This window comes from Emys orbicularis, chromosome 24 (assembly GCF_028017835.1).
Source record: "Emys orbicularis isolate rEmyOrb1 chromosome 24, rEmyOrb1.hap1, whole genome shotgun sequence".
NCBI classification, from domain to species: domain Eukaryota; kingdom Metazoa; phylum Chordata; order Testudines; family Emydidae; genus Emys; species Emys orbicularis.
The window spans coordinates 13,757,176-13,771,510 of NC_088706.1; the positions used below are offsets into that span (position 1 = coordinate 13,757,176).

The 14,335-nt window shown below is 63.4% G+C and overlaps 1 protein-coding gene across 1 annotated transcript; it reads right to left on the bottom strand.

Annotated features, from left to right (window-relative positions):
* Positions 1-1,408: 1,408 nt before the first annotated feature.
* On the bottom strand, positions 1,409-13,367 carry USHBP1 (USH1 protein network component harmonin binding protein 1). The gene is made up of 15 exons (XM_065422355.1): positions 13,314-13,367; positions 12,136-12,293; positions 10,877-10,992; positions 9,864-10,027; positions 8,960-9,244; positions 7,990-8,127; positions 7,142-7,290; positions 6,364-6,504; positions 5,278-5,378; positions 4,897-5,047; positions 4,250-4,535; positions 3,348-3,560; positions 2,763-2,854; positions 2,319-2,441; positions 1,409-1,589 (listed from the first exon to the last, which is right to left on the bottom strand). Exons 1-15 carry the CDS (start codon positions 13,365-13,367, stop codon positions 1,409-1,411), a joined length of 2,352 nt encoding a protein of 783 aa, XP_065278427.1.
* Positions 13,368-14,335: the final 968 nt, after the last annotated feature.

The window sequence follows — 14,335 nt, forward strand, 5'->3', positions numbered from 1 at the left end:
CTTTCTGCAATGGCCAGACCCGGCTAGTGGCTCTTTCCACAATCCGACTAACACGTCCCGCCCTTCCGATGGAACATGGGAGCGAGACAGTGCCTGGGAGAGACAGATGCTGCTCTGCTCACGAGCCCCTGCCTGACCTGCTCAGTGCTGGCTGGGAGCTCATTGTGCAGGTCGGAGCTCGCCTTGCCCGAAGGTGACGGCAGACGTCAAAGCCGCTGCGGGCTGCAGAAACCTCATGGCCCACAGCTGAACAGGAGCAGAACTGGGGGGACTGGCCCTGGACTCCTCCTCAGCTCTCGGCCTCGACAAGATCTTGTGGCAGAGAGTTCCACAGGATAATTGTGCATGATGTGTAACAGCTGGATCAGTTACCAAATGCAGCTGAGTTCAGCGAGGGCCTCCCCTCTATGCTGCTCTGTCGGAGGCTACAAGACCGTGCTCCCCTGGGAAGGTCTGGGCCCCGTGCTCAGGCCGCACTTGGCTTTGAGGCTCCCCCAGTCGATTTCCATTGCTGGGCTCCCCCAGGGCAGAGAGGCTCCATGTTGTGTGCAGAGGCGCCCTCCGCTGGCTCTTTGCTGGCACTGCAGGTCTGTGCTGGGATAGGTGTGAATGCGGAAAGCGCCCGGCTCCATTCAGAGAAGGTCAGAACTTTCCTGTTCCCATTCCCACCCCCTGCCACCCCTAGGAGAGGCCCAGGGCAAAGGAGCTGTGTATTTTCTTACAGAAGGGACTGGAGTCCAGCAACCCCTTGTCTCTAACGATGCCCAGAAAAGAAGAGGTGATCTCCGGGCCCAGCGTTAAGGATGGAGCTGGAGAATCTGCCATGCCAGGCGTTCCCCTGGGCAGCTGAGAGGGAACATTGATGGGAGTCTGTAACAGAGGACGTGCAAAGAGCAGCCCGGCTAGACACAGACAGCTCAGCCTCGTCCGTGCCCTCGCGGATGGATGTCGGAAGGCACAGGGAAGAGTCCCATTCGGACTGGAGATCTCTTTATTGAGTGACTTCCTCTCCACGCAAATGCCACAGCCCCTGGGCCCAGCATGGACCAAAACCCGACCCAATTCACCTGTACAGCCCCCCGCTATTAACCCCTTCCTGATCAGCACCGAGAATAAACCTCCCAAGCGCTAACCTCCCCCCAACGCTTGGCCCAGTGGCAGCAGCAGCTCTCTGTGTGTGGGAAACCAGGCCGGGGGGCATCGGCACAGCTGTGTGTGGGGAGCCCAGGGCTGGGCTAGCAGGGGACCGCGGGTTGTGATTTATGAGCAATAAACTCAACCAACAGAAGACCCCCTGCTCCCAGCTCCCCATGGATTGGAGAGGCGACCCCGGGCCCTGCCAGCTGGTCTCCCCCTGCACGCCCACGGGAGGGACTCGGCCACCCCCACTGCCCGCCGTGGCTCTGCCCTAGATGCAGGTCTCGCTGCCGGCCGCGGCCACGCGCCGCTCTTCCAGCCTTTGCACGGCCTGCGTGAGCGAGCGCAGCTGCTCCCTGTGCCGCTCGCCCATTGCGCCCATCTGGGCCTCCAGCCTCCGCAGCTGAGCCTCCTGCTTCCTCCTGGCATTCCTGTAGGCCAGCACCAGGGCGCTGCGGAGAGAGGCGGGCTCAGGGGCAGGGACTTGGCTCGCGGGAGGGGGCAGGAGAGGGAAGCTGCTCCCGGATCAGCTGGGGGGGGGGGGAGAGCACAGGGGGGTGCAGAGCTCGGGACAGGCTCAGAGAAGCCCCTGGGTGATTCTGGGCCTTAGCCAAAGTGCAACTAAACCCCTCTGCTGGGCACACATGGACTGGCAATCTCACCCAAATGGCCTGCTGCAGACAGAGCTGCCTAGCAGGGGGCTGGGAGCCAGACTCGTGGCCCTGGGGTCTACCCCGAGCTCTGGGAGGGGAGTAGGGTCGAGTGGATTAGAGCAGGGGGCTGGGAGCCAGGACTCCTGGGTTCTACCCCTGGCACTGGGAGGGGAGTGGGGCCCAGTGGTTAGAGCAGGGGGCTGGGAGCCTGGACTCCTGGGATCTCTCCCCAGCTCTTTTGCAGACGCCCTGTGCGACCTCGCCTCCATTCCCACAGAGATCTGGGCTCCGCCCTTGTCTTTACCAAGCACTGGGAGCCGTTCACCAGGTTGCTGCCTCGGTCCTTTCCCCTCGGGGCGCGTTGCCCCAACTGGCACCCGCAGGCACCGGACAAAGAGCTCCCAGGCCGGGCTGCAGCCCCAGGAGAGTGGCAGGAGGGAGCCCTGGGAGAGTCTGGCCTGAGGCGGGGGGTGCAGGGGCTCCCAGCGGGGCCTTGGGGGGTGAGCGCCGGGATCTCCATCCCCTCACCTGTGAGCCTGGAAGAAGTCTCTGGTGATCCCGACGCACTGGGCCTGCTGCGCCCGGCTGGCCGCGCTGCGCTGCTCCAGGGAGGCCGCCAGGGCCTGGGCCTGGCCCCTCAGCTCCCTGCTCCTGCCACAGAAACAAAGGCTTGACGGAGGATGCCACAGATCCCGTGGAGAGGGGAGCCCCCCTGCCCCCCACACTGAGACTGGATCTCCCCCTGCCCCCTCGCCCGAGATGGGATCCCCCCTCCCCCCAGCCCCTGGCTGAGTCTCCAGCCGTGGGGCGCTGCACTCCGCCCAAGATCTTTCCACTCTGTGCCCCCCAGCCGGGCAGGGCCCCCGATTCCTCCCCCCAGCCTGCGGCCCCCGTGCAGTCAGTGACGCTGCCAGGGCTGGGAGGGGGATGTTGGGGACATGGGGCTCCCCACGGAGGGAGGGGGGTGCTCACCGGGCCAGTGCCCCGACCAGCTCCAGCATCATCGTCTCCCGATCCAGGGCAGCCTGGGGTCTCGCCGCTTCTGCCTCCCGTCTCCCGACGTCCTGGAGAAACCCAAGAACATCCCTGAGCTCCCCCGGCACCGCGCAGCGGCTGCTGGGACGGGCCCCGGGGGCACCTGACAAACCCAGCTCACAACCTCCCCATCAGCTGGGCTCAGAACCTGCCGGCGCCCCACCCCCGGGAGGGACATCGGGGTCACAACGGCCTCTCGGCTCCTTGTGAACCCGGCAGAGGCACCGATTCTCACCTGGAGCCCCCTTGTGGGGCCCCCCACCCTGTCCCCCAGGTGGGGCAGATCCCCCCTCCGTGCGGCCATTTACACCAGTGCACAATGGATGTGAAACGCCCAAGTTGGGGCAGAGCTGCTCTCCCTTTGGGGTCCGGGGCTGCCTCGTGGGCCAGGCCCCAGGGAGTTTCCCTTTTGTTCCTGCGTTTCCCTGACCACCTCCAGGTACCCCCCTCTGCCTCGGGGCCCGTCCAGCTGGCTGAGCCTGTGTCTGCAGGCGGGAGGGCGGCGCCCAGCCCCTGACGTACCCCGCGGCAGCTGCTGCAACTGCTGCTGTCTCCGCTGCTGCTGCTCCCGGAGCTGGGGCGCCGGCCCCGCTGCTCGTCCAGCTCCCCCTGCAGGTGCTCGATGAGCAGCAGGTGGGCGGCCTCCTGCGCCCGGTGCGTGTAGGTGCAGAGCTCCAGGCCTCGTGTCTCCCTCTCCACCAGGTGCAGCCGGGTCTTCAGATCTGCCATTGACTCCTGGGGCCAGAGGGAGGCGCTGTCAGGGAGGTAGCAGCGAGCGGCTGGCCCTGGGCCATGGCGGGCTCCGGCTCCCCAGGCCTGGCCCCTCCGGCCCGAGCTAAACGCAGGGTCCCAATAGCTGCAGCAAATCTCCCGGCTCGTGTCCCTCTGCAGGGAGCAGCCACAAGAGGGTCCCGCGCGCTTGACAATCCCGCCACTAGAGAGCCACATGCCCCACGTGTTGTGCTCCCCCAGCCCCTCACCCCACCCTCTGGGTTCCCGTTATGGCCTGCTCAGTTACCCCAGTAATAATATTTCACAAACGCTAACCAAGCCTCGCAGCCTTCTGGGTCCCTGATTTACAGCAAGGGAAACTCAGGCACCGTGGTGGGGGGAGGGGTGTCTGAATTGCCCAAGGTCACCCAGCAGGTCTATGGCAGAGCCAGAACTAGAACCCAGGAGTCCTCACACACACACACACACACACACACACACACACACACACACACACACACACTCTAGCCACCAGACCTCTCTCCCCTCCCAAAGCCAAAAACAAATCCCAGAAGTCCAGCTCCCCCCAACCCCAACCTGGCTCTAATCAGTAGGCTGCACTCCCCTCCCAGAGCCAGGAACAGAACCCCGGAGTCCTGGCTCCCCACCCTGCACTCTGGCCGCTAGCCCAGGCCGCCTTGCCCCGTGCCTACCCTGATGGCCACTAAGTCGTGCAGCAGCTGCGGCTTCTCCATTTTTGGCCTTGGTGTCTCCCCGGGCAGGACCCCGCCTGCGACCCTGACGGCCTCGTCCACCATGGCCTTGATGGCGTCGTTACTCTGGATCACGGCACCGACGGAACCAGGCGCCGCCTGGCAGCCCAGATCCAGCAGGGAGACCTCCACGGAGGCCTGCTCCGCCCGCAGCCGCCGGATGTACTCGTACAGGATCCCCTCCTCTGCTCCCCCGGGCGCCTGGGCCCCGGGGCTGGGGGCGCTGCTGGGACGGAGAGGTGTCGAGAAGAGCAGGCTGGGAGAAGGGGGTGGAGGGGGCCCAACAGCCCTTGGACCTGGGTTCGGGGCTCAGGGTCCCATCCCTGGCATGGGGGGGGCAGGGTTCTGGGGTAGGAGGCTGATGGTCCCATCCCCTGGGACTGGGGGGGCTCAGAGTCCCATCCCATTGGATGGGGGGCGCTCTGGGGCTCAGGGTCCCATCCTCCGGGGTTGGAGGCTGCTGGACTCATCACCTGGACTGGGGGCTCGGGGTCCCATCCCCCAGGGCTCAGATCAGAGTCTTGGGGCCCCTTTCAGAAGCCTGCAGCCCTGCTCCCTTGACAACCCTCCCATAGGAGCTCTGCTACCTTTTCCATCCATGGGTCCCGGCAGCCCCGTCCTGCCCTGACCCGGCCTCCTCGCCCTCGGGCTCCGCTCTCCCCAGGAACCTCCTGGCCTCGTCCAGCACTGCCCCCGTCCTGCCGCCCGGGCTGTTGGGGGCGCGCGCCCCGGGCTCTCCTAGAGCAGGGAACAAACTCATGCTGGTGTGTCCTCGGCAGGCAGGGCCCCCCGCTCCTGGCCGGGATGGAGCCCGGGGCAGAGCCGGGCACATGGCAGCCGGTTCCCCCCTCACCCCTGGGAGCGCCGTGGAGCGATGGGCTCCCCCCGCCCACCCCTGAGCTGCCAACCCCACAGCGAGGGGCGTTTGGTGGCTGCGGGGCCAGAGGGGACCAGTTGCAAGGACTCACCTTTGTCCAGGGCGTCTCCCTCCTCCTCTGGCTCCAGCCAGGGCCCCAGCTTCACCCCGGCCAGGGGCAGCAGCACCTCGTAGGCCTCCATGCAGCGCTCGCTGCCGGGCCGAGCACAGAGAGCAGCCTGAGAGCTGGCGGGGCCCCCAGCCCCTTGTAACCCGTCCTGAGCCCCCACAGGCCTCGTGCCCCCTCCTGAGCCCCCCACAACCCCTCATGCCCCCCCGACCCCCCAGCCCCTCACACCCCCTCCTGAGCCCCCCACAATCCTTCACACCCCCTCCTGAGCCCCCAGCCCCTCCTGAGCCCCCCAGCCCCTCACGCCCCCTCCTGAGCCCCCCACAACCCCTCATGCCCCCCGACCCCCCAGCCCTTCACACCCCCTCCTGAGCCCCCAGCCCCCACACCCCCTCCTGAGCCCCCCACAACCCCTCACACCCCCTCCTGAGCCCCTCAGCCCCTCACGCCCCCTCCTGAGCCCCCCACAACCCTTCACACCCCCTCCTGAGCCCCCAGCCCCTCCTGAGCCCCCCAGCCCCTCACGCCCCCTCCTGAGCCCCCCACAACCCCTCATGCCCCCCCCGACCCCTCAGCCCCTCACACCCCCTCCTGAGCCCCCCACTACCCCTCACAATCCCTCCTGAGCCCCCCAGCCCCTCATACCCCCCCTGAGCCCCCAGCCCCTCCTGAGCCCCCCAGCCCCTCACGCCCCCTCCTGAGCCCCCCACAACCCCTCATGCCCCCCCTGACCCCTCACACCCCCTCCTGTGCCGCCCAGCCCCTCACACCCCTCCTGAGCCCCCCAGCCCTTCGCACCCCCTCCTGAGCCCCCCAGAACCCCTCATACCCCCCGAGTCCTCCAGCCCCTCATGCCCCTCCTGAGCCCCCCACAACCCCTCACACCCCCTTCTGAGCCCCCAGCCCCTCACACCCCCTCCTGAGCACCCCCCCCCACGCTCCTTCCCAACACCGGGAGCCCCCCGTACACCTGCCCCTCCCACACAGTCCATTCCCCCTCCCAACCCAGCTCCGCCCCCTCTCCCCGTGGGGGGATCCCAGAGCGGGTCTCGGGGCCGGGCCCCTCACCTGTACTGCGCGGCCAGGCGCAGGGCCGTGCTGTTGGACTCGTGCTGTCCCAGCCGCATGCTGAGCCGCTCCGAGTGGCCCTTCCACTCCCGCAGGGTCCCCGAGAGCAGCTGGTTCAGGCCTTTGAGCCGCTCGATGCACCTGGGGCGAGAGGCACGGCGCTGACGGGGCAGGGCTGGCTCCCGGGGGAGCCCAGGGAAGGGCCGGTTTATAACCCACCCGGCTCTTCTGCATCCCCGAGCGATGCCCAGACAAATACACCTCCCGTGCTATCCACACATCCTCCTCCCACAGGGACCCTCGCCACCCATCAATGCAGCTCTGGAACCAGCCCCAGGGGGCGCCACTGGACACCCTGCAGCCCCCCCCAGCCCGGAAATTCAGCCCAGGAGGAGGATGTGCCAAATACTGGGGCCATGGCGGCATTTCATTGCACCATCCTCGGGGAGGGGGCGCGGGAAGGGGTTGCCCATTATAGCTTTGGACGTGAGAGTCTGCTTAATGCAGGGGAGGGGGGTCAGGACTCCTGGGTTCTATTCCCGCTTTGGGAGGGGAGTGGGGTCCAGCGTTTAGTGCAGGGGAGGGGGGTCAGGGGTTCTATTCCTGGCTCTTCTATTCCAGACTTCCTGTGTGACTTTGGGTGAGTCACTTCCCCTTTCAGTGCCTCAGTTTCCCCTCTCTGTGCCGGGGGGGATGATCACACTCATTGGTGGGGAGGGGCCTGGTGCGAGGCTGCCCTGTCCAACGTGTAAAGTGCTTGGCGATCCTCTGCCCTCACCCTCGCAGCTGCTGGGTCCGAGCTTCCCACTCCCTGACGTGGCTCTCCGACGCCGGGGGGCGGTGCTGGGGGAACAGGCGGCAGAGGTGCTGGGTGCTGGAGCAGCTCTGAAAGCACCGGATCAGGCTCTGGGCCGCAGCAACTGGGTCCTGCAGAGGGCGCCAGCGGGGACGACAAACAAAGGAATGAGTTTGTGCCTGGCGGAGGCTGCGGGTGGATGTTAACGACGCCCTGCTGGACGGCCACGGGCCTGGGGGCTGGGATAGGGGCCCGCGGGTGCTAGTCGAAATGACACCCAGGGTGGGGCATTAACAAAGCTGCGGTTAAACACCGCAGCAGGGATGGAGCAGCCCTGCTGAAAGCTGGTGTGACAATCCACGGCCACCTGGGACCTGTGGCCACAGCCATCAGTGGAGACTGGCCCAGCCCTCTCTCAGCTGAGCCGAAGGAGTAAATCCCCTGGCTGTGAGAAGCTGGCTGTTGTAGTCACTCTGGCCAGCTCTGGAGGGAGACATGGCCACACGCCCGCAGCCCGTGTATTACACCCCCTTGGCTCCTTGCCTGTTGCAGGTGATGCACGCAGCCGGGCCTGATCCAAACGCCCTGCGGTCAGCTGGGGAGTCTCTCCATTGGCTGCAGTGGGCTTTGGAGCAGGCCCGCAGCTGGCTGGCAGCTGCTCGTCCCTGTCTACGGGTCGTTCCCGGCTCTGAGCTCGGCAGCCACGTAACCCAGCAGCCTGGGGAGCTGCGGCCCGGCCGGCCTCCTGACCCCTGCAGTGAGCAGGACCTAGCGGGATGGGATGGAGAAGCAGCACTGAGACCTGGGCCAGCCCCTGGCGCTGCACTCACCTGGAATGGCCAGGGCTCCCCTTCCCCGCCGGGGCTGACGGACCCCCTGGTGCTGACAGTGTCACTGGCGGATGCTGAGGGGCTGCAGGGCTGGGACGGCGTCTCCATTCTGAGCAGCGAGTCCTGCAGCTCCTTGACCTGGGCAGAGAGCGGCACCCGTCACTCACCTCCCGGCTGCTGCACAAGGGCGACCGGAGTAGCTCCATGGAAGTGAGGGGTGTGAGTCTGGATTGCACCAGCGGCACAGAGATCAGACTGATTCTGACAGCACTTTCCCCGCAGGGGAAGCGGTGGGATCCCCAAGGAAATTAGCAAGCCGAGTCCACACAGATCCCAGAGCTTGTGAAACCGAGGTCCTCGCATCCCAACAAGGACACTGTGAAATCCCTCCCTCCTTCAGTGCCCCGTCACCCAGCCACCTTCCAGTGGAATAGCTCAGCAGGCTGAGCAGAACCCTGCTTCCTGGGGCCCAAGAGCTCCATTCCCAGGGGGGTGGCCCAGCCCTTCATCCCCCCGAGGCAGGTCATGTGACTCCCACGCTTTTTGCCACAAGATGAGAAATCACGGATTCGATGAATCAGAAGGGGTGTGTGGAACAAAACAGCTACAAACACACAGGCTTCCCCACAGCTTGAGTTCTAGCTTTGTCTGCTTTGTTTACCAGGGAGCACCCCCACCCCACATAGAACGCTACACAGCACTCAGTGACATCTAGTGGCCGAAGAAAATACAGCAAATAAAAAGGTCACCCGTGTGGCTGGGTGCTTGGGGTGGTCGGGCTGAGACCTTCCCAAATGAGGTCCTGCCTGCTCTGCATGGACAGTAAAACACCCATTGCACTAGTCAGAAGACCTGAACCTACCACCCCTGGCCAAAAGTCTCTTTTCCCGCAGTGTGCAGTGCTGCTGCCCTGCCCCCGGAGGTGGCTGCGTGTCAGTGGCAGGGGAGCCATCACCGCTGTCATGCATACCTTTCTCTGGAGCTTCTCCCGTTCCTCCTGGAATGCTTGCAGGGTGACCTTGGACCTGCTTAGCTCCTCCTCCTTGCTCCCTAGCGCCACCCGGAGAGCCGCGTTCCTCTCTGCGTATGTGGCTATTTCATTCTTGATCCAGCTCATGTCCTCTGCTGAGAGCCCTGGGCTGGCCTCGCTCGTCTTCTCCCCCGGCGCCCTGGGTGCTGCCTTCCAGGGACAGCTCCCGTTGTACTCCGGGAGTCCCGCAAGACCCCCCAGGCCTTGTTCTAGCTCTTCCAGGGTCTGGAAATGCAACCCCCGCCCCATAACAGTCACCCACCGAAGCTACAGTCACTGCATCATGCCAGGAGTTCAGAGCTCTCCCTAAGTCACCTGTCACCTTGGTATCTAGGCTTCATTGCATCCACACCACCTCTGGTTCCAGGCAATTTAAACACAAACCTCCAAGCTCAGGGGACTGGCTGGCTCAGGGGGGCGGGGAATGGGACAAGGGGCCTTTCCCCTCTAGGGGCGCCTGCTCCAATCTGCCCCCAGGGCGGGGGGACTGGCTGGCTTGGGGGGAGGCAGCCCTGATGGCTACTTGGTGGCCTCTATGGGGTATGTGCCAGCAGGTCTCGGTGCACTTCCACCTCAGACACCATCACAACTGGCTGTAGCTGCCCCCTCGTGGGTACCCTCTGCAGAGAGGACTGGCCAGGCCCCAGAGAACCTGCTGCCCCCCCCCCAGGGGGTCTGGGCAGGACAGAGCTGGGGCCCAGTGCCAGGGCAGGTCGGGGTCGCTGCACAGGGAAGGCAAACCCCGCCTGTCCCAGCGTGGGGCGGCTGAGAGCCCAGGGCAGGCATTCGGAAGGGAGAGGGGAGGGGGGCGGTTAAGAAAGTGGGGGAAGGGAGGTCTGCTCACCTTGGCTATCTGGGCCCACTCCTCCCCCGCCGTGCTGGGGCCGCCTGCGCCCGTCTCCCCACCAGCGCTGCCAAGCAGCCGAGCACGGCTCCGCCGGGAGAATACGGCGTTCTCCAGAGAGGCCACAGCCTGCTGCAGATCTAGGAACACGTCGGAGCTGCCTCCTAGCGGGGGAGAGACGGGGACGAGTCGGGGGGAGGCCCGGTGGGGCTCGTGCCCCTTCCATCCTCGGGGATCTGGGCTGCATCCCAGAGGGGCTGCCGTAAAGAGGGACAGACCCAGCAGTGCGGGCAACGGCCGTGGCTCCTCTCAGTGCACAAGGGGATGGAGCTCCCGGCACCACACAACACCTACTGCCTGCATGGATTTAGCAGCAGGCCCATCGCCGGAGCACGGGGCAGAAAGAGAGGGGCCCATGAGTCTGTACCACCAGGAAGCAGCTGGCAGGCTTTGCCCCACGGCCATGGCATCCCTGGGTTCACCCCCTTCGATCATGGCAGCCCCATCCCGCCTCCCCCCAGCTCCGCAGGCCTGTGCACCGTTGCCTCGGGCCCTCGTTGCAGTGACCCAGGTGGGCCAAGGCAACGCGGCAGCATCCCGACGGGACGAACACAGGGGGTGGCGACCCTGGCTGGGGATGGCTTCCATACACAATAGCCAGCCTGCTACTTCTGGGCCCCCGGATCTGTCAGGAACCTGAGCACGGGGGAGCCGGCTCTGATGAGAACGGGGCCCCTGGCGAGATGAAACCCTTTCAGTGATAATAAACCTTGTCAAGAGCTCTTCCCCCAGCGATCTCAAAGTACTTGACATAGCAGGGGTGGTATAATTTTCCTCATTTCACCGCTGGGGAAACTGAGGCATGGAGGGGGGAAGTGACTTGCCCTGGGTCACTCAGCAGGCCAGTGGCAGAGGCGGGAATAGAACCCAGAAGACTGGGTCTACCCACTAGACCTCATTGCCTCCAAAAGGCATGGGATAGCTTGGGGCAGAATATAATGAACCCCCCTTACCTTCCTCCGTGCAGCCCATGGGGAACGGACAGATGGCCAAGCTCCGGGGCCTCTGCACACACCTGGGAAGGCTTGCTGTGTATTCGGAGCACTGGTCTGAATACTCATCTTCCTCTCTGCAGGAAATCAAAGCCAGAGGATGGCCAGGGAGAGAGTGGTCAACTCCACTTCCCCCGGGGACATGGCAAAGGGGGCAGCTGATGTGAGACAGCTGAGTTCCAGGTGTGAGTCTAACCACCTGAAACCAGCCCTCTAAAACACCAATATTTTGCTGCCAGATTAATATTATGCCACTGAGCAACAGTGACATCTAGTGAGCACATGCATTAACAGCAAGCGTCTGTTCCCAGAGCACCTTTAGTGCAGCCTTGCAAAATTAGAATCGTTTTCATGGGTGAGTAAAATATCAGGAGTTTTTTCATCATCATGGGACAGGAGGACAAGAAAATTGTGGCTCTGAGCCTGTAAATGTTCATAACACTTGGACAGGCCTGATCGAAAGCGGGGGGTTAGAAAGTTCCTGTCTTTTTTCCCCAGGGCTGCAGGGAAAAAAGAAGAACACAAAGTCTCGGGTAGATGAAGCCAGGCAGGTCAGACCACAGCAGCCAGTCCATAGTCTTTAAAGGAGACCATGTTTTCAGCTAAAGAATCAGACGCACAGATACCATGGTGACGGGCTGCGTACGAGACCCGGAATCGAATAGAATACAATAGATGACAACGAGCATCTTTGCTACAAGCTGTACCCAGAACTGCTTCACAGAGTTAGCTGGTCCAGAGTAGCAAAGGGTCAGAGAAACTGAGGGCTACCAGCCGGGGAGGCGCGGGGGTTTTCAGATGAGAATGAGAGTTGATGAAGTGGCGACGCTGTTCCCGATGGCAGAGGAGAAGGCTCTCGCGCCCCAGCGGAGGAGCTAGGACGGACCAAAAGGGAGCTATTGCTCTGAGGGAGAAGGGGAGTCGAGAGAGAGGCCAGGTCTCCGGCACAGGCTGGAGGGTAATTTTGAACTGGCCCCTGGAGCGAACAGAGTCGGGGAGGGTTTGAATATGGAGTGGAAGTGGGTGTGGGAGAAGGGGAGAGGCAGGACACGGGGAGTGGGGCTGAAAGGAGGCCACAGAGCATGCCATCGGCAGGGCGAGAGGAGGCGAAGGCCTGGGCAAGGATTCATGGGCAATCAGTCCCAGGCCCAGCGCGGCTGTATCAACCCCAGTCGTGCGCTACCAACAGAAACTGAACCTGTGACAAGCAGGGCAGGTACCTGGTTCTCCTCTGCTGCAGCCGCTCAGCCTTGCTGTGGAGCTGGGCGATGGTGACGAGTAGTGTGGTGATGTGCTCCTCGTAGCGCAGGATTGCCCGCTCGTCCGCCCCTGCTACGTCGGCCTCCTCCTCCCTCTCGGAGATTGAGTCCAGCTCGCCCTGCAGAGAACCCCGCCCAGAGAACCCCGGACATCTCAGGCTCCTTCCATGCCAAAGGATCTGAGAGCCCTGTACCGACCCCGGCCCTGACACCAGTGCAAAGCGCTACATTCGGATTCAGCAGCGTTTCCCAGTCACTTTGCACGGTAAACAACAGCACCGGGGGCAGGGCCACAGAGAATCAGGCCAAGAGGGCACCCACCCACCCACCAGTGAATTGCTAAAGCAGCCAGCTCTGGTGTGGAACACATCAGCCAGTCTGAACTAGCCGCACGACACAGCAATTTCTAGGACGGGAAGTAAAGAGAATGGTGGCCAGATGAAAGGTTTCAGGGAGACAGAAGGCCCCAAATATGCAAAATGAACCAGTCTCCCAATAATCCAGACACTGGTTTAAAAATCCTGAGATTTTACAAGTAAAACATTGGGGGTGTTTTATTCACCTTTCAGGTTTTGAACCTTTGGGGGTCACATTTTCAAGCTTTTCTCCACAGCCAGGAGGGCTGGGATCTGACTTTTAAAAAAATGGAAGCTGAAATTCTCCCATAATCACCTGACTCCATCAGCTGGGGCTTTAAGGGGGGAAAAACAGCAAAATGACAAGAGTGTGTATTGGAATGGGGCCAGGACACTAGAGGATGGGGGGTAACCCCCTGAGTCCTGCCAAGGGTGGCATAGGATCTTTAATGACCACACAGGCTCGGGATGCCTGTTTCACACCTCAGCACCCCCATCAACCCCCCCTCGCACTGGGTCATCATTTGGATCATTGGCACCACTCACTCAGCGCCGTGGTGCAGCTACAGCCCCCTCTCCCCCCCCACCCCCAAGCAGCCTGGCTTTGGAAGCTGGACTAGGGAGATGCCACTCCTCCTGTGGGGTGAAATTCCCCCTGGGTAGAGAGGCCAGCCTGTGACCTCAGCACGTCAGTCCCGTTACACCCTATGCGAGAAATAAGTGGCTCCTGGTTACTCTCCATGCCTCTGCGGCTGGTGCTTTTACACGCCATGCCATGCCCACCTGCAGCGTCCTGCCTGCGCCCCCTTTGGGCTGAGGGGGCAGTGCAGCCTCCATGGGTCGGTAGGCAGCGGGTTTGTTAGCATCCCATTCCCAGCCAGCACGGAACCAGGAAAGGCTGGAGACGCTTCCTGTTTTCAGTGGGAACAATGTCCTCCCCGCAGCAGCACGGGGTTAGCGCCCTGGTGCCTAGCGTGAGCAGGGAGCCCTCCACCACCCTGGGCCAGCGCCCCCCACCGCACACCCTGGGAATGCTGGGTACCCTGGCGCTCCTGGGAAGTACACACTGCTTGCTCTCGGGCCCTTTCCCCAGGGCCGTACAGGATCCCTGCAGCTGGGGAGCTGGGGGGGGGGGTCCTGCCGTGTAAGGGTAGGATTTCTGGAGCTGCATGCCCATGCGATGCCGCGCTCCTCCTGCAACCCCACGTGCAACTGGCTTGTGAGGAGCAGGGCTAGGACTGCCAGTCCCACCCGTGGATCTGCTAGCCATTCCCCCCTCCCTGGGGATCAGTCTGTTCCCTGCGGGCTCCTGATAGGCTGGGAGAGCGAGACAGGGGCCCAGGGCGCCTTGTCCTTCCCCACTGCAGAGCAGCACAGCAAGTCTAAACCCTGCCCCCTTCCCAGAGGTGGCTCTCTCAGGGGGGGGGGGGGGGAGGAGGAGGCCAAGAGCAATTGCAAAGCCAAGCCAGACCCATAACCCCCCTGCCTGCAAGGAGAGGCTCCCTTGTCCAGGCCCCCCAGGAGGAAGCCACTTGCCTTCTCCATCCCTGTTCCTTTGCCCCTCTCTCCTTCCGCACGAGAGGAGTCACGTCTGAGGAAGCAGGAGTCACAGTCACAGGAAGCAGCAGGGTCCTATCGCTGTGGTGAGAAAAGACAGGGGAGAAAATCAGGCAACACCATCGCGTTTAGAAGCCCCTTCTCAGCAGCTGCGCTCCAAGACCCGCAGCCCAGCCACCTATCAGACCATCCCTGTGCGAGGAGCATATGGCTCTGCCAGGATCTCCCCGCCGTCTGTGCTGCTTCCC